General features: G+C 42.9%; 1 protein-coding gene across 3 annotated transcripts in view; it reads right to left on the bottom strand.

Annotated features, from left to right (window-relative positions):
* PPP2R3A (protein phosphatase 2 regulatory subunit B''alpha) overlaps nucleotides 1-24,116 on the bottom strand; it is a 36,816-nt gene extending 12,700 nt beyond the window's left edge. The window contains exons 1-6 of one of the 3 annotated variants that reach the window (XM_026046541.1): nucleotides 24,065-24,116; nucleotides 11,873-14,322; nucleotides 4,807-5,067; nucleotides 4,556-4,659; nucleotides 2,444-2,546; nucleotides 542-616 (exon numbers count right to left, since the gene is read on the bottom strand). In XM_026046541.1, the coding sequence (XP_025902326.1) occupies nucleotides 542-616; nucleotides 2,444-2,546; nucleotides 4,556-4,659; nucleotides 4,807-5,067; nucleotides 11,873-13,858 (2,529 nt within the window). In that variant the 5' untranslated portion in view covers nucleotides 13,859-14,322; nucleotides 24,065-24,116. Of the gene's footprint in view, nucleotides 1-541; nucleotides 617-2,443; nucleotides 2,547-4,555; nucleotides 4,660-4,806; nucleotides 5,068-11,872; nucleotides 14,323-19,319; nucleotides 19,338-21,207; nucleotides 21,270-24,064 lie in introns of those variants that run through there. The other 2 variants (XM_026046542.1, XM_026046543.1) reach the window with 2 other exon arrangements.
* Between the last annotated feature and the right edge of the window lie 874 nt (nucleotides 24,117-24,990).

Genomic DNA, 24,990 nt, shown 5'->3' with positions numbered 1-24,990 from the left:
GAAAAAAAAGGGGGGGGAAAGGGCGAGAGAAAAGGAAAGAATAGTCAAAAAATCAGATCCAAAGATGAGAGATGCTTACTGGCAAAAGAGAGAGGGAGGAGATTTGGACTGGAACCCTCTCTGTGCAACRGATCCTCCTTTCAGCATGGAGCAATTATGGACACTCCATGTCCAGCTTTTCCAAATCAAAAAGATCTTTTAACATAAAGACCTCCATATTCAGCAGCCTGTCAGAATTAGGGGTAACTTCACAGCTCACAAAGATCAAACATGGATCACTCTTGTTTTAATTCATCAGGATTAAAGTCCAAAAATGTCTGTCTAGATTTGCTTAAGACTAGAATCAATATGATCCTTTTGAATGACCTCTTGTACACGCAGGCATATTATTTTTACTTAGGGAAGTTGTTCTTAAAATATCTCATTACTAGCATCACTAAAATTATGTTTTTTGAAACAACTGAAAAACCTGCTGATGGGAACAACAGACAAAGAACAGTTGGTATGGCAGCAATACAGGAGATCAAAGGAACCAGCCTACCGTCGTGATATACCGGGAATGGAATTCTGGAGCGTCCTTTAGGAACGTCAGGCCAGGATGCGTTTCCACTATATCCTGCAATGCAAGACCAAATATAGTGAAACAAATTTTCTTCTTTTATTTAATGTTTAGAACTTATTGCGTTCACATACCAACATTTTCTCTAATTTTTGAAACTGTATATGCAGATTTAATAAAATCCAAATGACATATTTGATTTAGTCTATAAAGTGAACCTTATAGAAGCTGAAGTAGAAGACATTTTCTGGGCAATACGCACCTGTTTGCCATTTTGATTTACTTAAGGACAGAAAAACAAAGGAAAAGAGTTAGTGAGTGGATGAAAACTCATTTTTACTGAATGAGACAAAAAAAAAAGTTGACAATGCAACTATCTCCTTTGCAACTATCTCTCTCGCTGAAGATAGGAGTATTTGTTAGATCTAAGCATCAAATTAAGACTCTCTAAAAGGTTGACGAAGTTGCTTCCTATGCCCCCCACAATAGTGAAAGCTCTTGTGATGCAAACAGAGAGGTTTCTCTTTCTCAAGATGAGTTTTTTTCTTTTTCTTTTGCAAGTCAAACACTAGCTCATAGTGAAGTCTGCCCAGAAATGCATGACCAAAGGTGTGGAGAAACTGCTTRGATCCTGAATGAATCAGCTCAGATCTTGAATGAATGAGAATCTCTTTGTAATTGCTACGGGGCTACCTGGCTCCCCAGCTTTAAAAGCTTAAAACTTTACCGTGTCTACAGCAAGACGTGACAAAGAGATGGAGTAGTATCGATACACCCTTAGGGGTGTAATATKACCCAATTTTGGCCAGCCTAACATGACGGCTAGCCTGATGGTKTAATATCATGATGCATCGTGATCAAATGAGAAACAAGATTTTACATGCCTCTGATTGCACCAGTAGCAATTAACAGAGCTGTTATCAGTCAGGAAAGGCAGTGTGCCCAGTAGAGAACAGATGAAGAGGAATTTTATAAAGCACAGTGCCCATTTTGTTTGGGAGAGAGCAGCAGCCAGCACAGACATGAAATCATTCAAAATAAAGCATCTTCCTAGAGGTTTTATGTAGTGGGTAACATAACRTTAGCAATCTAGAAATATGTGAAAAAGCAAAAAAGCTCAAAAAATGTATATGGTCAATGGAGCATAAGGATCTGAATTATGGTGAGACTATTAAAAAAAGCTAAACCCAGGAAATTAAGTGATCACAATTACAGAACAATGCTTTGCTTTAACAGTTGTTTTGCAAAGATATCACATGTAAGTGAAACRAAAGGAAAGAAATGAAGTTAAGATGCATAGGTTTTAGCTTGCATATTCAGAAAAAAAAATCAGTAGCAAAATGCACACAATAACAGGTCTACTGGCATGTAAAGCAATTGGGACTGCAGGGTTCTTCACAAAAGATTTATATGGGCTATTGTATCTAAGARTCTTGTTAAGCAAACTCAATAATAATTATCTTTCCAGACAACTATTTTTTTCCTAGTATTTTTCTGTRTATATATTATATATTTCTGTATATATTTTCTTTATATTGTGCTCAAATATCAATAGTGTCATGTATTTTTCACAATAACCATCTAGAGAAATGGGGTGAATTTCAACCTGGTTATCATGCACTGTCATTTAAAAATTCTAAGAAGAGACAAGAGTCTAAAAGTTTGGCAGTTCTCAGTGACTCTAGCAGGATGTGAGTTGCATTGGCACTTATGCAAAGTAGCTCACTCAAAATGCTGATTAAATAATCCAAAATAATCTCTACTCGTGTGCTGTCCAAAGGCCTGTGTGTCCCTGGTGAGCATTTGAAGACACAAGAATAAGAAAGTTATGGAAACAATACTGCTCCTCCTCGCATCCATTCCCTACCGAGCAGCCACAGGTACCTGAAGCAATAGGATGAAGTCCTGCTGCTCTAGGCAGTCACAGCCGGGCTTTGCCAAAAGGTAAGTGAACTTGGACGCATCATCGTGACAGTTACGCAGAACCCTGTGAGAGAGAGAAGTTACTTCAGCTGCTTTGTATCCCACAGCACAGCCACAAACCACAAAACAACCACAGAAGTGCCTTATCASGTTATGACAGAAAACTTTCCAACATCTCTTATGCACAGGTGACCTCAAAATGCCAGCACCCTTTTTACTCTTCACCATGTTTCAGTAGCACCCAGCTGTTCCATGCTTTGGGTTAACACTGCTGCCGTAAACAAGATGTTTGTCACTGAAGATTGCATTCATTTTGTTTCCTTATAGAGAAAAATGAATCGGTCCAGTGAGATGCTGTCACAGACCTGATCTCCAATTTAACCTTTCATTACACTTCAGTTTTTGAGGATATTGCCAACGCGCAGAGACTAAACTTGTTAGCAAAAAAAAACTTCCCAAAAGGGCAGCACATCCTGCTGCTGTGCATGGGAAGCCATAAAGAACAGCCCAATTAAGGAATTAGCAGGATTTAACATTCAGAGACACGTCAGTCCATTCCTCAATATGACAGTTTGCATCTGTGATCCTGAATCTTGTCTCTGCTCTTCTCTAATACAAATTACAATCTTGGTCAGTAGCAGAACTGCTAATTCATTAACAAGGAATAGAAATATTCATGAAAATGGGAATTTCCTTGACGTTCAGCAAATCACTACTAAAGAGCTGCAACAGAAGGGAACATGAGGATGTATCACACACTAGGTTTACATGTCATAAGGAAAGCAATAAATAAATCAAAAATGGCTATTATTCTTTAATAACTGTAGAAATGCAAAAGCACTGTTCGTTACTTACTTCTAGTGACTATTTCCTACTACATAAACTCATCATATGGCAACACACTATTGAAATGTCCCTAGTTGCCACTCATTCTGGCATCTGTCTTTACCAACAGCAAACCTTAACAAAACAAAACATGAAGAAAAATAGGTTTTATTTTTAGGCCTTTGTTTCTTAATAAATCTTTTGGGAGAGAAAAAGACTGGAAACTAACAAGCAATCCTTTTAGCTGCACATGCACATCATGACACCGCGCGCGCACGCACACACACACGCCTGGCCAACTAACAGAAAAAAGCTTTCTGATGTTCTGGCTGTGCTCATATAGTTAGAACACAGCTTTGATTTCTGACTATCACATCTCTGGGAAGAATTCTGAACCTGGCAGACAAGAGGAAGAAGAACAAAACTTTCTAAAAGAGCAATTAAAGTGAGGAAAGCTTACAAAAACGGCCTGGAAATGTTGTGGTTGAAAGGAGACAGAAGAGGATAATGAGCACAGTCTGCAAATATCTGAATGATATGCAAGTCAGAGAGAGTGAAACTATGCTATATCATACATGAGGGATTAATTGGAACTGACTGGAAGAACATAAGGAAGGAAAGAAGTTGTCTGCGTCAAGAAGAACTTCCTGATCACGGTGACAGTTTTGCAGTTTTACCAGGGTAACTAGAACCTTTTCGGWCAATAGTATCACAGGAAATATTTAGTAAACTCAGGGTTATTGGCCATTTCAAGATGCTGAAGAGTGACCATTAAGTCAAAAAGGAGGGCTCTTTCCAAATATGAAGTGGAGACATTATTCAGATGTTTTGCAAAGTAAAGTAAGACTCAGATGTTTTGCAAAGTAAAGTAAGACTGAATCACCCTGGAGAGAACAAAGATTAAGAAAAGAGTGGCTCTGTTCCACCTCACATCTCTGACTGAGCATCATGTATACAAAGCTCTGGATTTTAAAAAGAAGCTTTGACAAGAGTATGTCAAAGTAACAGTGAAATCCCACAAAATTTTTACGCATTTAGCTTGTGAAAAGTAGTAACAAAAACTACTAAAGCAAGCAGCTGTTCAGGAAGTTAAATGGAAGAAAAATTAAGCCCATGGAGATTTCAAGTGCTTTAATTTACTTTAAACAAGGGACAATGATTTGAAAAGTCTAGTGGAAGAAAAAGACAGACTTGCAGGGCAGATTGGCCTTTTCCCAAAATGAAACTTTTGTATTCTGCTCTACTCACTTTCTCCACATGGTTACAAAGGAGTGTGCAGATACACATCCTGTCCTTTCCCCTCCTGATGCACTGAACATAGGTGCTTTCCAGTAGAGTGGGCAGCCACAGATCTGCAATGAAACACAGGAATTAAAAAAAAAAGAAACACAAAACAGCCAAAGCATGTTGGTTCTTTTTCCACTAGAAGTTAGAACTGCTGCAAATTATTTTGGTAGCTTTAGTTTCAGTCTGTATCTTTCTGCATAAAATGAAGTTACCTTAGCAATTTTCCCCATTTCACAGACATTTGCTTTCTCATCTTCAAGCTCTGCAAAGGCTTCTTCAATCCTGGCAATGACCTCCTCATGGTTACTGCAGGCACTCGGAAGTCCTTTGGGGAAGTAGAAACGTGGAATGTTTATGGGCAAAGGGGCGCTGCTGGTGGCTTTATTCACAGGCAGAAGAGCACAGGGGCTAAGCACTGAGTTCAAGGGGACTGAGGATGAAGTTCCCAGTTTCTTCTCTGGTTTATTTTGAACCTGAAAATAAAAGGTGGGACATAAATACTTTTCAGCAGCATGGCAATATAGAGTAGAGATGGATCACAGAATCACTGAGGCTGGAAGGGCCTCTGGAGATCATCCAGCTCTCCAGGAAAAGAAGTTGKATTCTAGATGATGAAAAAAAATTAAAACCCAACAAACAAAAATTACTGCAACATCAAATACTGCAAATTAAGAATATGCCAGATGTAAGTTTGCTTTTATGTAGTCCCTATGCTTCTTATGTAGGTAACCACATAATGTCACACTTAAATTACAGGAGCACATATACTACAATTTTATCAATACAGTAGAATAAGGACAATGCTCTGCATTTCTTACATTATTATGTCACCCTGGCCCATAAAGAGCACAGCATCAAAAGCTTTTCATCAGTTATTTCTCCTTAGAAACAGAACCATGTACATACAAATGCCTTGCCTCATATATGAGCAAAATGACTTTCATATACCACCATCTTCCACCTCCCAGGAATATCATTCCTTTTGCCAAATGAAGTATCACTTCACAGGTTCTGTCAAGAGATGTAAAAGTGCTGACTTGCTACTGCACAATGGGTTCAGGTGCAAGTTTTATTATTACTATAAAAACATGCGATAAGAGGATAGTAAGGGAACAAAAGTAAATACAGCTGCAACTTTAGGTTTGTTACATTTACTCCTAGTATTTCAAAACACAATTGTTTTAGGATGAAATAGCCAAGTCTAAGTTCACTAAATACAGAACACCATATATGACAAACAGAATCAAACTCTTTGCCTAATTATTTTCCAAGAACATGGAACTTTCTGGATACACCAACGTGCTCTTGGTTTGCCTTCATAAAGGGGAAGAGGTGAGAACAGTGAAAGTTTCCCTGAGCCCTGATTTTTCTGTGGGTTAAAACAGCTTCTAACCAGGTCCTCAGAGACCTTTAAAGCAGGAGGCAGAGGCATTTCCTACTTATTTCCCTCCTCTTTCTTTCAGCAGCAAGAACCTCTTTCTTTTCCCTTGCTGTCCCATTTCAGGAGCAGGAATCTGTGCCYTTATGCATACACAGCACCACAAGCACTTCCATACCGTAACTGTTCTGTACACAATATTTGAACTTGGAGCCTTTCTTGAAATTCTCCTCCTCTCCCACATCTTGCCACACCAGAACTGATGAAGATCATTTTAAGCCTTCAGGATTCCCCATTTTATCGATACGGATATTTAGGGTTGGTATGGGCCTCCACAGAGCAATCACAGTCACTGTCACCAGCTCTGCCTCCTATTTTCCTTGACTTTTCCTGCTCCCTCACAGGCTGTGTTCCTCTGTGTCCAATCCAGAGTGATGCTGAAGCTCAGGAAGGACCAGAAGGGAAGATCAAGGTATCTTAAACTCCAAACTAAGATGTTACTGGGACTGCAGAGGGCCGTCGGGCAGAGTAACTGAGCTGCTGCTGATACTAACACTGGAGTYGAATCCTTCCACAGCCCCTGGCCTGCCTTGCTAGGGAGCTTTCCAGCCATACCCAGGCTCTCGTGGCTTTACTCCCATGGCTCCAGCCAAGGGAAACCCCCGCTAGAGTCTTGCAGCATTACGTYCAGCCAAACAATACCGAGCTGGAACACACTGCAGGACCAAATCAACTGCTTAGCTCCTCTAACAGTGATGCTTGTCTTGAAGATGCTTCTCAGAAGTGGGTTTATTGCTCCTGCATCTCCTGACCTCAGTCCATATGAGTCAGAARTCAGGACTTCAGAACCTACAGTTATCTCCCAATTCATAGCCACAACTCAAAGCAGAAGTTAGGTATCTACATCGTGGATACAGGAAATGCTGCTAAGCCTCAAAGAAAAAGGGAGCCAATTTAGACCCAAGTTTGCTGCTGCTTTCTTCCCAGGAAGGTTGCTCAGTCCATGTCAAACAAGGTGGAGGCAGAGCTTGTAAATGGCTTTTTTTCACCCCCAAAAGAAGTCATACTTCAGGAACAGAATCACAGAATCACGGAATGGTTGAGGTTGGAAGGAGCCTCTAGAGATTATCCAGTCCAACCCTCCTGCTCAAGCAGGGACATAGTAAGAATATTTTTTGAACCTTGTCTTTCTCCTCCTCATTCAAAGAACAAGCTATAGCAATGTGAACAGAAAATGAGGGGAAAAYGGCTTAGGAGGATACAGTTCCCTAGAACAATCTTTGCAGTGGATTTTAAATTTGCATCATTTTGAGAAGCATCTTCCAGGATGTGTATAATGATGTGGCAGCCACTATAAAGGCAGGGAGTCTGTTACAAATGTGAAACCACTTGTGAAAAATAAGAAGTGAGAGGAAGGAAAATTCTTTGGCAGTTCCTTGGGAGGAAAAAATATAAGTTGTTTCTTACTGGAAAAAAAAAAAAAAAAGTTAACCTTAAACATTGCTTGCGTACTGGAACACATTTTTTTCCTAACAGGGATGTTCACTGCCTGAAAGGATGCACAAATTCCTACAACAGAAAGAACGACTGAGTCAAAGAACAACTGCGTCAATACGGCGGAACACTGTGGTCATTCCGTATGTGGCMCAGGACTGTCGGAGCAATCAAAGCAACATGCATAAATAGAGCTTTTCTTCTCACACACACACACACAAAGGCAGCAAAGACTTAATAACCTTCAACTATTTCTCCTTATTAAACCATTGCCCTTGCAGTTAAGTTTTATCCCTTGTTTACAAAGACACTTTAACTCTGAACTCTAAGCCGGGAATGTTTATTTTTAAACCTGCTGGTATCTAGCTGCAAATAACTTTCTGCAAATAGAAACGTTCAAGGGGACACAGTTTGAGTCTCCAATCCTATCAAAGAAATTACAAAGCAATTGAAAAAGCAAATGAAATACGGAGTGTCCAAACCTGGGCCTTCTGGAATGCCTTCACCCTCTTCTTGAATCGAGATGGAAGAACGAAATCACAGCCCTTTGCAAGGAAAGCGAGTTCCCCTCCTAAGTCTGGGTCCATCTGCAGAGAACTCTCCTTGATCATCATCCTGGTGAGCTCCTAAGCAGATGAGTCCCTCTCCAGAAGAGGCATGGGGACTCTGTGGATGGCCACGTCAAACCCAGTAGGTTGCTTCCTTGGCTTTGATTTTTACAGGCAAAATATGGAAAATAGCTTCATGCAGAACCATGCTATGCCTTCTCTCCCCTTCCAAGGAGGGCACCTAAAGACAGTATCTCATTCCTGAGACCAGACCTCCTTTTTCTAAATCAATAATCCAAGTATCTTTCAGTACCATCAGAGTCTTCTCCCTTCTCGTACCACTTTAATTGAGAAACATGATCTACAAGAGAATCTATTTCCCTGCTGGCTACATGACAGACAATCTGTCCTTGGCTTGCAATAGGCCAGGGATCATACGGGAAAGGAAGCACCCACCACCACTACCAAGAGCGCTAAAGTTAGCCATGCGTAGAAGTAGCTAAATATACCCTATTCCCCAATAGTTTTTACTTTATGTACTTCAGGGTTGAAAGACAAGCTGCAAACTTAGAGTCAGCAAGAGCAAAACCACTGCCCTCMGCCCAGTTTCCTGCGTGTGCGATGGTGGTTGCATGAGGTTCCTGCTTTTGAGGGGATGAAGCAGGAGAGCAGCATTAACTCCATTCTGGATCAAAGGCTGTAATTTTTGGAAAACCTCATTTTTTCCTTCTCGCTTGGAAAAAGTAAATCATCTAGTTTCTTTAACACCGAACAAGCACTTAAGGACAGCCTGGTAAAATAAACTCAGCATTCTGAAGCAGTTCTTAAATTGTTTTAGAATGACACCAAAACACATCATCCTCTCTTTACTTTTTCCATAACTCTCTCAAAACCCAGGTTGTTTCACAAGCCAAAGAGATAACAGTCTGTYCTTCTTGCACGGAGTCACGCTTAAAACTCTTGCTCAGACTTCGTCCAGACTTGCTAAGAGTGCGTTCCTCCTCTCTTAATAGCTCAGCAGTGCTGAGCTCTGTGCCTAACCTTGTGTCTCTGTAAGACAAGCAAGCACCAAATCCCCTTGGTCCGCTTTCCTGCTTGGCCGCAGAAGTCCTACTTWGACAGCTTGCTTTCTGAGCCCCACAACACAGAGCAACACCTGCGTCCCAGCCAGCAGGTTTGTTGTTAATAAAACATTCCATTCGAAATTCTGCTGAAAGGGTCTCACTGAGCCTTGCTGAAAGAAAACTTGTATGGGACCAAAAAACCTGCGAAACTCCCTGGACTACAGGTAGACAACAGCCTCTCCCAAAAGATGCTCTGACCATCACAGACTTGCACAACACTTTCATAAACAGTGCGGACTTGTGGAAAGGAGCTTCAGGTGTCAGCTACCCTGAGCAAGACGACCAGCCTCCCTTCACTTTTCTGAACCTGGACCAAATCTGTGGGTTAAAAACCTTGCATCAACAGCTTATGGATCAAGTGAAAAAAAGAAAAAAGTCATATTTAGAAGTTACTCATTGCGACAATTGATCCAGTTTAAAGCATGAAGGTGAGAGATGTCAGATTTTAAGAGGAATCACATTGTTTTCTATGGCCACTGAAGCACAGAAAATCTCACCTGCACCTAATCCAGGGGKCTTAGTCCATCTAGGATTTGGGTGTTTTACTATCACAGGACTTAGTAGTACCCCAAAGGCTGCCTGCAACCATTTAAGGCCCTCTGTAGAGCTGCAAAGGGCACCAGCTCCCACTGCTTCCAAAACATATTAAACCTCACCAGCAGCAGCAGCATGACTTCTTGTTGCTTTCAGAGTCAACGAAGCTGAAAAACTCAACATGTATCAGGAGGCCTTCTTTGACCATTTGATGTTTACTTTAAAATAGAACAAACTGACACAGATTCATTTACGATTCATTTATTTTCATAATTGCTATTATATAAAACCATCTTCTTTAAAAACCAACTGAGTTTAGAAAGCATGAACAATTCTTGTCTGAAAAAGAGCACAGCTTAACTGGCAGATAATATCAACATGTGATCTAAACAATTTTAAGCTTGTGCATATGCAAATGACTTTCCAAAGAAGTTTTCTATTACATTTTGAAGGCATTTTCTCAAAGTGCAATTATGTCAGGTCAAAGTTTAAGCTGCTGTGATGCTACAGAAGCCACTTTTTATAGTTTATATAAGTGCCAGAGGAGATCCAAAGCCAAGCAGTGGGAATTGGAGGCATGAGGAAGGAAGAAGTGGGAAGCAAGACTGCTGCTTCCAGCTCCCTGCACCACGAACAATATCYGAGAAAAGTCACGCAGCACAGGAACACATAAAAGAGGCGCCTTTTTTCCCACCAAGATCTGGTCTCTGCTCCCCGGTTATTCACAAATTTTATTTTAAGAGCTCTTAAAATGAATAAGTAGGACTTCRAATAGGGCAATATGCTATTCAAATCTGAGTCCAAAACAAGAATCAATAGTTTCTCACAGACTTTTCTAGGCTACTCCCAATTGAGTGTAGAATAAATACTAAATTCCAAGCATTAAGTCCGTTTGAAATACCCTCTCAGGCTGCAGACCAAGGACTTATTCCACCTGCACCTAACAGCTTCCCTTGCACACCTGGGGACCTGGGGGTGACACGGTGACAACAGACCACAGGAAGACCCAAGGAGTCCTGGGCTCCCCACTCTGGGTACAACCCTCTGCATTACATTCTAAGGATAGAGCACAAGGCACCTTCTCACATCAAGGAACTGCAAGAGTAGAGTGAAAACCCAGAGATTATTAAGTTTTTTCCAACACTTCTTCACCATCTTATGGCACCTCACATTTGCAGTCACAGAGACTGACAGAAAGAACTCATCCATTCAAACATGTTCCCATTTTCTAGCAATATAAATCTTAAAAATAAAAAATAAAATAAATAAAAACCATGTTACACTACAAATGTTGCTCCCTCTGCTTATTATTTTAGAAAATCAATTTTTTGTTTTTTTTTTTTAACCCTTTTTAAGATGGTTAAGTTGTTCCACTGAAACATTTACTTTAAAAACACCACATTAAAAAATACCTTAAGGCAGGCACACAGGACAAAAAAAAATTAAACCAAATAGTTGGAAGTTTAAGAGATAAGCAATAGAAAATGGGATCTCAGAATGGGAAGTGTCAGATAGTCTGAACACAGGTGACGCTTCTTGCTCCACCTTGGGCAAGTGCCACGTGCTCATTATGTGTTCCACAAAATTGATGGCTTTTGGAGTATTCATTTCTCAGTTTGTAAATATTTTGGTTTCGAAAGTGAAGAGGCAAGTATTCCTATTGTTCCCTGTGGAGACCATAACTGGGTTTGTGATAGAGGGAAAGTCTCTTGCTTATATGTTAGCCTCAGTTTCAACACAGACAGGCCACGCTCAGTCAGTAGTCTGTTCTGAAGTGGCTGCCATTTCCTTTTGCACTGCTCGGGATTTGAAGGTATTAAAACTGCCATATCTTCCATAAATGGAAGCTGCACTGTATTTTCATCAGTGTTAGATCTAACTTTGTGTGTGTGTATGTGCGCGCATGTGCACGTGTGTGTGTGTGTACACAAGTACTTGATAATAGTTTTAAAAGTTCTAAAGAAAGGTAATATGTTTGCATATTATTCAGGTATGCACATGAACTGCTAAATAAGAAACCACAAGGGGCTCTGACTAGATACAAAGGTATCCTGGAAGATGCAGTTATTCCATAAACCCTAGAGCTGAAAAGGGTCTTCTCAAGTGGCTGGCCACATCGCTGGTATAAAAAGAGCCCAATTCAAGGGCTTCCCCCTTCGTTTTACTGCACTTTTTAATGTCAGAAGCCTGGAGCTCTTACCTTGATCACTTCTGGGGCCTGCTCAATCGCAGCTGGGACAGAGTCCTTGGGGGTAGCCCCAACGCAGCTTTTTTGTCTTAATAGGAGGGACTGCGATGGAGGGGTTAAAGTCTCCTGAAGAATCCGCATCACCTCCTTCTCCTTGGACAAGCTTCCTTTGCCTGTCTGGAATTCCACCAGCTCCTGGGCAAAGTCCTCAATGCTTTCGAGGATCCGCAGTAAGAGGGCTTTGTCATCGTCTTCCATTTTGTGRCCATTGGTTTCCACGGCTTTTGACAAAGGATTAGGGGGATCAACGGGTTTACTTTTGAGTTCACTTTTAGGTTCAAGGGACAGAGGTACTGTCTGCCTACCCTGCCAGTCAAACACCTGCAAATGGGCAGGTTCACTCAGCTTTAGAGAGGGTTCCCTCAAAGTACTCTCCATTTTCTGCGAGAAGCACTCCAAGTCCAACAGCAGTTTGTCTATCTCTTCTTTGTCTGTCATGCTGTACATCTCTCCTCTTTTAGCAGTATCACCACCCAGCACAGAATCTGAAACTTTTAGGGAAGTCATTTTCTCAGAAGCGTGGACTAGTTCACCAGCTCCCCCATCAGTATGCTCCGGTTTAACATTTGCAGTTAGATCTGGTTGGTAGCTGCACTCAAAACTCTCCCAACTGCCTTTCTCCTCTTTCTTTACCTTCTCTAATGTTCTTTCCCCATCTGATTCTTCTTCAATGTACAGAGGTTCTGTGGAAGACGTGCAGTCAGAAGGGCTTGTGGTGGGTAACAGAGGTAGAGCACAAGCATCTTTCACCGCTCTCATGCTACTCTCCTGTGTGTCGCTGGGCAGGGAGTTTGAGGTCAAGCTCACAGTGCTAGTTTGGCTGGACTGAGTGGTGCTCGTCACATCACACTGCTCACCCGGCAGGCCGAGAGGAGCTGTTCCTGAAGCYGGCAACTGGATAATATCTTCATACCTGGGGGGCTGTTCATCTCCAAATACTGTGGAATAAGGAGCCTGCAATCCATGAAAACAGTTAACCAAGTCTCCCAAGTCACCAACTTCCTTGAGCCCAGGAGACTTGAGCTCAAATGGGAGCTTTTTTAGGTATGAAGAAAATCTCGTCATCAGATTCATATATATCTTTTCAGAATTAGCCAGGGAATCATTGCTGCTCCCTCCACTAACTCTGCCTGCAGACTTCTTTTTGATGCAGTGCTTTATGATGTCTGTGCACTTCTTTAGATCCTCCGAACACTTGAGCAGGATGTCTAAGCACACCTTAATATCTCCACCAGAGGAACCATCCAGCTTGTGTTTTTCCAAAATTTGGGTAATGATGTTTTCTTCTAAGAAGGACTGAGGSGTGAAGGGAGCCATGGAATTCATGCCAGCTTCAGGAGAGTCATTGCTCTCCTGCCCCTTCTCTCCAGGTGATGGGTTCTGCAAAAAGCCACACGGCGGGCAATTCTCATCATTGTTGAAGTGTCCATAAATCAAGTCAAAATCAAAAGATCGTCTGAATGATTCGGATCGAACTTTCCTCCCCTTTCTGTAGGCCACGTGACTGGAAGAATTCTTGAGTTTGTCAAAAGAGAACTCCTTTATTTTACCACTGGCAAGGTTTATTGCCTCCCCAGTAATGTCTTTTAAACTGCCAGCGGCTTGAGCTGAAGAGCCCTTTTTGAGCCTTGGATTACTTGGGAGGATTTGCTGATAGTCCTCATTTCCAGACAAGCCAAAGCCATTTTCAGAAGCAGGAAGCTTATGGTCTAGGGTGGCATCTTGGACATTGAGCGCCGCACAAAAACTATGATGAGCAACTATACACGCAACACCTTGCTTAAAGAGCTGGCAAGTCCCCGTGCAGTAATGCAATGTGTGCTGAAAGTGACGGTCAATCACTACGCTGCTGTAGCAGTTCACAGTAGTGACCATCAGCCTGTAGGTTGCTGCCATAGCATGGATCTCACTTGGCAGGAAGGCTTCAAAAATCACCATAAAAATTTGCAGGAAAAAAAAGGGTCACCCTCAATTTTTCACAGTCACGCCAGATTGAGTGGAAATATTCGAATGTTAATTGAAAATATTCACACTACATAAGAAACTGCTATCTTAGAAATGTCCAGAGAAGTCTGGAGTGGTATCTGTAATATGGTTACAGCAATTAGTGCAACTCACATACGGTTTGACTTAAGGCAACTTGAACTCCAGATGGGGAGCTTGGGTGGGCAGACGTAGCCCCAGCTGCTCYCTTGCTAACAGTCCAGGTAATTTTCCCAGAAGGTGTCATAAAATTCAGCCAGCTCTCAGGCAGAGGTGACAATATGATGATTTTCACTTGATTCTTCTTCTSTCTTTTAGGGTGGATCGGTAAAAAACAGACCACAATCGTGTAGCCTGTACAGACAAAAAAAACACAGTATGCTTGTGTGATCCAAGGCTCAGTCCAGCAAAGTCAGTCCCTGCAATGAGCAAAGGTAAGAGTCATTATAATGACCATGCAATATACGGTCCTGTTTCATACCAAACATAAGGCACTAGACCTATGCAGGCAGGCTTGCAGAGAATAAGAGTATGCTGATATTTCTCTTTTCCTCAGGTCTGCCATGTAATAACACAGCTGAAGAGTTGGCCTATATTTATACATAGGCTGCCTGTGTGTTGCCATTTTAATGGCTCCATTTTAATCTCTTATATTATTTTTTTGGGGGACTTGCTTCTCCCCAACCAGATGAACAAAGTGTWAGATTTAATTCTAATGAAGCAAGATATTTTGATCTTGTTGTGGATTTCTGGCTTTCCCTTTAGAGTAACAAAACTCTAAAGATAAACAGAGAACAGTACTTTCAGGATTTCCTAGATCTCTAGATAAAACACATACACACACACATACACATCCTTTAGAAGGCCATACTGGCTTCTATTAGCCTTTAACAAAGGTCTCTGGGACCAAAGCAAAATATTCTAAAGAGCTATAATATTCTCAGTAATATAAAATAACTCACTGGAGTAGATATCCAGAACAGAAAGTAATATTTTCATAAAGGTTAAGCCTATGCAAACTGTTTTACATTTAGATGCAGCAGTTGCTACTTGCATTTCTTAACACCATGGCACCAGATATGAACAAAGGCTGCTAAACATTATTAGAAGAGAGGAAATCCTAGATTTAGACATCACTCCCTTTCAGAAATGCATCAATAATCAAATGAAGTCACCCCACTGAAACTCCAAACACTCTCTATTGCTGTACAAACACAAATTCATTTCATAAAACATGCTAAAATCTCAGGTAAACTGCACCTCAGCATCGGTTGCTTTGTTGCTTTTTGCTCGGGCAAGGGTCAAGCATTGGCAAAAGGCCAAAACCTGCCCAACATTTGCATTTTTTGTGTTGAGAAACACAAAGATTTTTTTATTTTTTAAGATTATTGGTGAGAATTTGCAATGCTTCATTTCTACTCATTGCAATTAGGCAGAGCAGCACAAGCTGCTTGGATTGCAACTATTGCATTTTCAAGGAGCGAACGGCCGTTCCAGCTCTGGAGCTGCTGTCTGTAGCAGGCTGCCACGTGCCCATCAAACACAGCGGGCCAAACTCAGTGCTGAGCTGGGGCCAGCTTCCCTGTAGATTTCTGTGCCCACCCGCTGGCACTGTCCCAAAGCCCCCAGGGCAGGGAGGTTCTTCCCCWGGGATGTTGGCAGGCATGGAGTGCACCTCAGCCACAGTCGTGACTCAGACTGCCGGGATGGTGTGTGGGGGGGAAGGGCATCCACAGAACTGTTTTTAAGCCCTGCGGTGCCTATATAGCCAGGAATGAAGTGAGGTAACAAGACTCCACTCCCTCCAGTCACTCACTCTGAGGCTTCACTGTCATGAATGCCCTGCTAAAACAAAGCCGCAGCTTAAGAAGTGCTATTMGCTCCCCAAAATCTTCACCTTCTCATACTCATGGGGCTGTGTTCAGACAGGAGAACCCAAGTTTTCATGTTGTCAAAAAGGCTGCTCAGCCTTGGTCTGCTGGGGAGGGTCTACTCTGGAGCACTTCCCAGGGAATAGACCTGCTGCTTATCCTCTCCTGAGTCTCCATTGCCCACAAACTGCCTGGCATTTCCAAAAGAAAAGTTATAAATATACTGCCCCTTTTGCTTTAGTATAAGCCTGGCCTCTCCACCTGTGCTTTCTGCACTCTCCTTTCCATTTGTCTGCATCTATTGGACTATTGCATCCAGGAACCAACACAATTGGTTCCAACAGGAATCAAACAAAAACTTGTCAAAGTTAACACAGATTACTACCTCCTCCTGTCATGTATTCTTGCTCAGGCACCTTTGCTGCTGCATCAAGGAAGGGCGTAATCAAAGATTCAATACAGAAAACAGATATCCTGATATTTTCTGTCAGACAGTGCCTTCTCGGTGTTTTATTATGTAACTTATTTTCACTAGCTGCAAAAATGTGCTAAAATACTACATGGGACAAAAATATTTAAACTCTATAGGCAACACAAATGCAAATGCATGCAGGGCAGAAACTCTTTTTCTTGCCTCTTGCCTGGCTTTATTCAACCAGAGTAGCATGTGCTCACCTTGCTGCTTGCCCGAGTATAATTTTAGAATGAGGCAACAAATATGATTCAGCATGTAAACCAAGTTGAGGCAAAGCCTAAGAGACAAATCCTTCTGTTATCAGATGTGGGAATCTGTTCTCAAACTCTGCTTGAATGAGCTTTTGTTGCGACTTTCTGCTGGTGACTAAAACCTACTACTTATGAATAGCAACAACGGAAAGATTGAGTGTGTTAAGAGGAAACACTCATGTTTTGTCCTTCTCAGATGGCTGTTTCATTCCAGTTGTGACTCTAGAACAACTCTCAGTTCAGCTAGCCTGTCTATAGGGTTCCTGCTCAGGACTCCTACCACGAAAGCAGCTCCAGCCCTGAGGATACAGCATTGGTTTCCCAGCGTAAACTGCGGATGAATAGGGCTTCTCGTGCAACAGCAGAATAATGCTTTAAGTCTTTCCCTATCTGCTACATGAATCACTTTCCAAGTGAAAAAAATATCGGAGATACTAATGATATAAAAGGTTATACTATAAAACACGCATGAAATTCTATTCACTTAAAGATTATGCTGGAGTGAAATAACTGATCAATGACAATCTGTTGGCATGAGAAGGCTCTTGCAAGCTGCGATCTAGAAAGCTACAGCACAGGCTTCTACCCACAGAAACACAGAATATTCAAGGTTGGAAGGGACCTCTAGAGATCATCTAGTCCAACCTTCCTGCTCACGCAGGCACACCTAGAGCATGTGGCACAGGGTGGCATCCAGGCGGGTTTTGAAGACCTCCAGAGAAGGAGACTCCACAACCTCCCTGGGCAGCCTGTTCCACTGCTCTGTCACCCTAACAGGAAAGAAGTTCCTCCTCACCTGGAGATGAAACTTCCTGTGCTCCAGCTTATGGCCATTACCCCTCGTTCTACTCCCTCTGCAAGCTTCAAACTAAAAAGCAAAAGCTTTTAGGCAAAGGCAAAAAAATCTTCCTGCAGTCCTATCACCAACTCTTTTCATTATAGAAGACAAAAGCAGGCAAGAAACAAATGAGGTATTCTTATAAAACACATCTTTCAACCAATCTTCAGTACTTCATCCAATAAGGCTTGGGAGCTWAATCCAAATTAACAGCGCAGAACAGTAGCCAATTCCAAAATATATCATGATTTTCCATGCTCTTTTTCTATTTGGATCAAGTCAGCATATAGAAAATTTTAAGGTTAAAAAGCACATATGCAAATGCAGAAATTGGGAAGGGAGAAGAGATGACGCAACTCGCTCAGTTGATGGAGTTCCTGAAGGAGCTGACATTGAGCCAAACTCCACGAAGGCCAAAGGGTCTCTGGCCGCACAGATGAGCAGGTTCTGCTCCAATGGCCCCTCTGGCCCTTGCAGTGGCTAYGTCACTTAACACCCAACTTGCTTTTTCCTTGAGCTTCACAATTTCTCAAGAGCTGGAGCTTGGAACAGAGGCTCTTAAAGTCACCACAGCGAATCAGAACAAAAAGTTTTCTCCAAAATACAGAGACACTAGCTTCAGATTTGTCTTCTCTTCCACAACATACAAAGATCTCAATTTAATTCATATTGATGAATGAAGTTCAAATTTAGTTCTCACAGCTAGAGAACAAAATCTACAACTAAAATCACCAAATGCATGCTTGAAGTTAATAGATGTAGACATTCGGTTCCACTCTAATTTCCAAAACTTTCCTCACCGTGTCTTGCCAGCTGGAGTTATACTTTTGCTAGGCCATAAATGAAACCCTGACCTAGTGAACTTCATCTGATATGTGAAGAATCTGTTGACCTTTTAGCCAAGAATGGTAAGAACACCAGCATGGACAGGGTGTAATTACAACCATCAATTTCGTACAATTTTAGATATAATCACACACAAAAAAAATCTTACCAAAAACCCCAAAATATTAGGGGTTTATTAGGGAGCAACAGATGCTCCACTCATGGTGGAGGTCCACCAGCAGTAGATCTGGTAGGAAAGTCTTCCACAAAACCCACTTTCGAACTCAACAGACATGCTAAAATGGACCATTAACATGCACTAGTCTGAACCCCACAAAGGGTCTGATATACAATTTGCTATTACTTGCACAATTTGCCTTCCAAAGTAGTTTGAATAGAACTCTAAAAAGCTGCAACTTTTCATTCAGTGATCAGAAAGTCCAGAAAGAAAATCTGGAAAGTTCAGTTTGAGTGACTCCTTTACCCTGTATTTCTTACATATCCAACCCATAGCATACTGTGATATCCTACCAAGAGGACATGTGAGGTGCTGGTTTTGTACACAGGGCTTACATGAGAACTGCCGGTTGTGCTCAATTTTCAGGCCCCCTGGCCAGGAGGGATGCACACACATATCTAGATTTCAGCTACAGACAAAAAAGTTACTGTAATTATTTCCAATTTCCAATCCACAACAGGTTTCAGCAAAGAAGCATCATGTTTTCTTGCTGCAAAGCTCAAGAACCCTTTAGGAAAGGACATTTCCTCACCTACAAGTACTGAGCTACTATAATGAAATCACATTTTAGCCTTTCCCAGAGTTGGTAGAGACTCTTACGTCTGGAAGAAAGATGTCTTCAAAGGCATTGTTGCAGCTCTTTTCTTTCCATAATTTGTCAGTGTTCTTATGAGCAATATATATATGAGCAATAGGAATTGGATTTGCCTATGTTATGTTAGCTACCTAGGAGTGAAATATTTAGGTCCTCTCTGCAGGCAGTTGAGTGAGGCATGCACCTCAAAGGGGCAGATCACCCCACTGAGCTTAAAAGTCCATCCACTTTTCAGATGAAATTAGCTGAATCCCTTAAATTAGCTTAAATTAGCTGAATCCCTTCCCCAGGATTAAAACAGGGGCAACTTTCTGTTTCCTTACAGTAGTTTGTTGCCAGTGGTGAAAGAACAGCATGAGGAAAGGGTAAAGGTGCAAGGTACCTCAGCGGAAGACTGGATTTGCACTATATTTTGTTTTGTTTCCTCTTCCTGTTCTTTGACCCATGCTGTTGCAATGAGTTTATTTGCTCTGAACACTCTTCATAGCTCACACTGTATAGATGCAATTAGTTGTTTGTCACTATGCACATTATTTTCTATCTATTGGTATCATGTATCACTTACAACAAAGTACAGTGAGAGCTCTCTGCCACTCGGGTCACCTTTTGTTTCTGWTACCGTAATTTTGCAATTCTCAGCAAATCTTGTCCCTTCATTTTTCAACCTTTTTCCCGGATCATTTATAACTATGTTGAGCAACACAAGCTTCAGCACATATCCCYCTGGGATTTCACTTGTGATTACTCTTCAGGAGAGGAGTTAGCAGGTCGTCCCACACTTTAACCACATATTAATTAATGGAAAAACTTCCCTCCTCCTCCACACTGGTTCATTTCCTTTAGGAATCATTAATGAGGAACTCTTAAGCACTCTCAGAAATTTAAAACCAGCAGAAACTTTGTGCCATCTCATGAAATAACCTCAGTCCCTCTTATTTTACCAGCTGACTTCTGCATTCTTGAAGTGAACCGTGAAGGTCACTGCAATGGGAGCACAAATCAAGGCAGGCTTCCAAGTAGACATGACCTTGGGAATCACCTTCCGTGACAGAATGATAAATGCTGCTTTGCTGCCAGTGAGGAGTTAGAGAAGTTACTTTTCACACCAGGAAACCTCCATTTTAGTAGATTTATCCCTAAAAAAAAGCCTGTATGGAACCTCTCTCTGTTTACAGCAGGCAGTGAAAAGCAAGCCCAGCCTCTAAAAAGATTTGAGCTAATACCAGTGACTAGTCAACAYTGCTTTTAAAATAAATTTGGCACTATCCCCTGAACTAGTGTTCTACAGTACTGATTTGCAGTTAGTAAGCACAGTGTTATTCAGAGCAATTCCTTCAGGTTAAGTCATACTTTTATCCAGSATTTTATTGCTACTATGCCCTTCACAAACTTCCAGGGTCCTCGTATGCCAGGGTAGCTGAATCTCTGCTGGAGAGACCCAACATACTGGCCTTACAGAGCTCACAGYTACAGATTTTATTTGGGGGAGGGGAACAGTTATTTATATAAAGGAAGACTTCATCCTTTTCAGATTTTTCTGGAACATCCTTTTTCATTTTTTCCCTTTGGGCAGAGCCTTGGAACTAAAGCCGACCAGACAAGGAATATGTGTCCCAAGAGACGGGTTTCCAGTTTTACAGATGAGACAGCAAGCGAATGAAAGCTCACACATTTTTTTCAGTATAACACCAATCCGCTAAATATAAATAGTTGGCAAACTAATTATTGTTCAAGCCATGAGTCTGGGTCTGTTGCTTAACCTTAACACACTCATTAGCCCCCAACATAGTAATGTATAACTACATARTCGTATACTTACTTTGCTTAACAAAGCATGAGTGAGAGAAGAAAAAAAAAAAGAAAAGCAGTGGGAAACATGAGCCCTATTTAGCTTTGTCACACTAGCAGAAAGTAAGATGCTGAACCAGAACACAGCAGGGGTGAAAGATTCAAAAGCACAAGCTGAGCAAGGTTCGGGGCAGAGGTCAGAAAGCCAGCTTGATTACAAACAGACAACACATACATTGCATAACCTTATATGGAAAGAGATAATTTCATGTTAGCAGGGTGATTTACCCCAGAATCAGTTAATTTACTATTAATGGTATCCAGTTATGGCCAATTCCTTTGTGCAAGTTACAGTGATTTAATTACAGTGTTAGGATGCTCCCTCAGTTCTTAACCTTTGCTGATGCTGAGGCTACTACTTACAGAGTCTCCCAAACCATTTTTGAAACATACAACTTCAGCAGAAGTTCTTCTGGAGCAGATCAGCCATCTGCTAGTGATCTGCAGAGTAAACAAATTTCTAATTTAATAAGGAGGGACAAGCTCAAACACTTCTCATTTACTGTCCTATACAATTGCTTCATATCTTACCAGTTTTGCACTGCTCGTTATTCATTTATTTCTCACACACTCGGGCTTTTARATAACAGCCTTTTTACCTAAGGTGAGAAGACATTTCTCTAGGGTGATTCCAGTTCCCAAGCCATATGTGGCATCTGCTTCTCTATAAGTCAGTGATAAAAATCGAAAAATGCCAAGCTGGAGAGAGATGTTCTAGCTCAGAGCCACGTGCCCATCCTCTCCTCTGAGGCATAATCCCCGAGTGAGAAGCAAGCAGGCTTTTCCACCAGTCATACCTTGTGCAAGCCCGTTCCTGCCAGTTCCATCTCATGCTCTGCAGACTACCAGCTGTTGAAATGCAGCAAGTTACGCCAAAAGGTGCAGCATGTCCCAGCACTCACAGTCTGGCATTGCTACAGCTTCTCCTGCTTATGACTCGAATAAACCACACCAGAACACCAAAACAGCACTATGAGCCAAGCAACAAATGATTTAAGGAGGGGTAACTTTACTATCCCCTTTTTCTTTCCACCAAGGAAAATTAGGGCTGTTTTAGCCTCAGCAAGGGAGAAAAAGTTTGTTTGCCTTTATATTTTGTAAAACCCACAGAGTTTTACAAAACAAAGCAAGAATGAACATCCATTCACATCTTTTTCCCTTCTTTCCAGCATATGTGGATTGAAAAGACAAGTGATACACAAAGCATTGGAGAAGCAAAGTCTCTTCTGCGTTTCTAATTTCACTCAATACTAAACCATTCACATYCATAGTCATAAATATAAATGAATATTCAAAAAAAAGGAAGACACTTTTAACATGCTTGCTGTTAACACGAGGCCTCATATATTGCTTACTGCATCCTATCCACACACTACTCTAAAACTGGAATTACTAGTTTCACTGTCACCAGCATTTAGTGATGGTGCCTCTTAAGCACTTATTTCCACAACTTTCCATCGGCAAGGTGATACCACGCTCACTTTATGTGTAAAGACAAGCAGAAACAGGAATACATCCATTTTGGGGTTGCAATGCCTGACTTCTTGAAGTATGTGACATTAAAGCTGATATGCTCAAAGTACAACTCCAGCTCACTTCCCTTTCTGTTGTTAGTCAGATATTCTGCAAGTTTGATCCAGGGGCACCTAAGCAGGAATGAAAATAGAACACAAATGCAGTGGAAAGTCTGTTGGAAGAGGCTTGCCTAGCAGCACATGTGAACTCGGCTCTGTAAAATAGTGTTTAACTGACTTAATTATGAATGAGAAAATTCCTTCATTCTCGCAGCCCCACTTCACTGCCCAAATTCAGCCAGAATTGAAGTTCTGAGCTCTTATTCCTCTGAAAAGTTCAAACCTGTGTAAAGGGAGAAAACCCCATTTCACATGAGGAAAGGAAGCTATGATAATCTAAGTAAATATGCTATTGTAAGACTTTATGCACAAGGAAGTGAATGAAGATTGCAGGGCAACCTCTGTACTATGTCAAGATCACATACATCCAGTTATCAGTTTGGCGTAGTTTGAGTGGGAGGGGGAAGAGGAAAAAGGCAACTGCAAGGATGATAGAGAACAATCCTCACAAAACTTCGGGGGAGAAAATAATAAATTTCATTGGGCAGTATCCTATCTACACTGCTGGGGCTTCCCGTACAGAATCGTACTCATTCCGACCTCCAGGCTGCCACCCGCTCCACAGGCGGAGGGAGACGAAGCAGATGCTTTACCAGCAAATTTCACTCCTGCCTTGGCTGTGCACCAGTCAGCCTGAGCACAAGGCAGCCTGGCCACAGATACCTTCAATGATACACCTTGGTACAAATGACAAACACAAAATAAAGTGACAAATGACAGAGGTCCAGGCAGTAGAAACAGACTCTGCTATCAGAAAACTTCATCTTTGTGGTTTATATAAAGTGAAATGCATATTATTTCACCTTATACACATTGCTAATGGTTCACATTCACACACACATATACATTTTATACATATAAACAAATGCACTGTCTAAGCATTAGTGGGCTCTAAGTAAATAGCTTTACTAAACCGAGAGAAGTCTTAGCAGCATTGACAAACCCCGCCAAGCTCCCCAGTAATTTTCCTTTCTCCATGTAAACTGTTATTAAGAACCTACCACATTTGAGAGATTCACAAAAAAACACCACGGAGGCAGAGGCTATTTTAYGTACAGGACTGGAAAACTAGTTTCCCAAAGACAAGAGAGCACTGCTCCTACTAGGAACAGAGCCAGACCTTTAAGTAGCGGTAGGGACTACCTGTCTCTTCTCTTTAGCTCGTCCCTTTGCTCTGCTAACCTGCTGTAATAGGGAAGACAGAGGCRGAAAACAGCACCTCTTCCACAGCTTCCCTCTTCAGAGGGGAGAGTACCGATAGCAAAATTAGCCCTGGGCTTAAAAAACTATTTACATTGCTTGACGCCAGGTGATGACCGTCAGAGGGACCCGCTCCGGTAAAGCACGTCCCTCAGAAATGCCTCCGTTAGTTGTCCAGCCTAAGGACTGTGAGCTTACGCCCACCCACATCTTGGATTTGGCTTCCAGCGACACAGGGAGGTCAGGCAGCCAAACGCCTGGAGAAATGACGCCTCACGGCCACCCGAGCGCCCCGCTCGCCGCGACTAACGGCGCAGGGCTCCCCCACAGCCCTCCCGCAGTGCTCCCCAGCCCCACCGCCCGCCCGCGGGCAGTTCCCCACCTACCCGTGGGCGCAGCGCCCCGTCGTCCCATGCCGGCGCCGCCGCCTCGCGCGCGCGTTGCCACCCGCTCCGCTCCGCTCCGCTCCACCCGCGCCGGCCCCTTCCGCGCGGCAGGGCGCGGGGCCCCGCCCCGGAGGCGGCGGCCGCAGGCGCGTAGCTCGGGGCCCGGCTGCAAGAGGGGGGAACCGCGGCCCCGAAATGGCGCCGCCTGCCCAGAGGGGAAGGCGGGGGGAGCACAGGGGGAGCAAGACCCCGCGCGAGCCCGCCGAAACCTGCCCCGCCCCTCCGCGCGCCCTGCTAACGGCCGCCACGCCCCAACGGTCCTGCCACGCCCCAACGGCCGCCACGCCCCAACGGCCGCCACGCCCCAACGGCCGCCACGCCCCAACGGCCGCCACGCCCAGCTCTGAGGCACGTAAGGCAGAGACTGGGGGCCGTTACGTGCTGTCGCAGACCTGAGGTGCCTTGGGAAGACGCGGGGCCAGAGAGCCCCTCGCTGCGGAGGGGTCCCTGCCCCTCACTGCAGCCCGGCAGCTCGGCTCGTGCGCGGGCTTCCGCGGAGCAGCGCGATGGGTGTCGCTGGGGACCAGTCAAAAGGAGAAGGGGGGCACCGGGAAAGGGAGGCAGCTGCCCCGCCACAGCCACAGGGATGGCGCAGACGAGGCTTGCGCCGCAGATCGTAACTCGTGCTGCGGTTATCAGGGGCAGCACCAGGCTGGGAGGTCCTCGGGGGCACAAGGGCATCGCTGCAGGTAAATCTTGTGACTCAAACTCTCTCTGGGTGCCTTCAGTTTGTCTCTTGCCTCTCACGTAATGAATAGAGCGCAGAAAATGAGATTACAACAAGAAGATGTACGGGTGGGCCAGACGGGAYAGGGTCTTGGGGCAAGCCCAAGCGAAAGGCACGGGATTTACAWGTACAGATTTGC

Source organism: Nothoprocta perdicaria, unplaced genomic scaffold, assembly GCF_003342845.1.
Source record: "Nothoprocta perdicaria isolate Ctin4 unplaced genomic scaffold, notPer1 scaffold_449, whole genome shotgun sequence".
NCBI classification, from domain to species: domain Eukaryota; kingdom Metazoa; phylum Chordata; class Aves; order Tinamiformes; family Tinamidae; genus Nothoprocta; species Nothoprocta perdicaria.
This window is presented reverse-complemented; position numbering and strand designations above follow the sequence as displayed.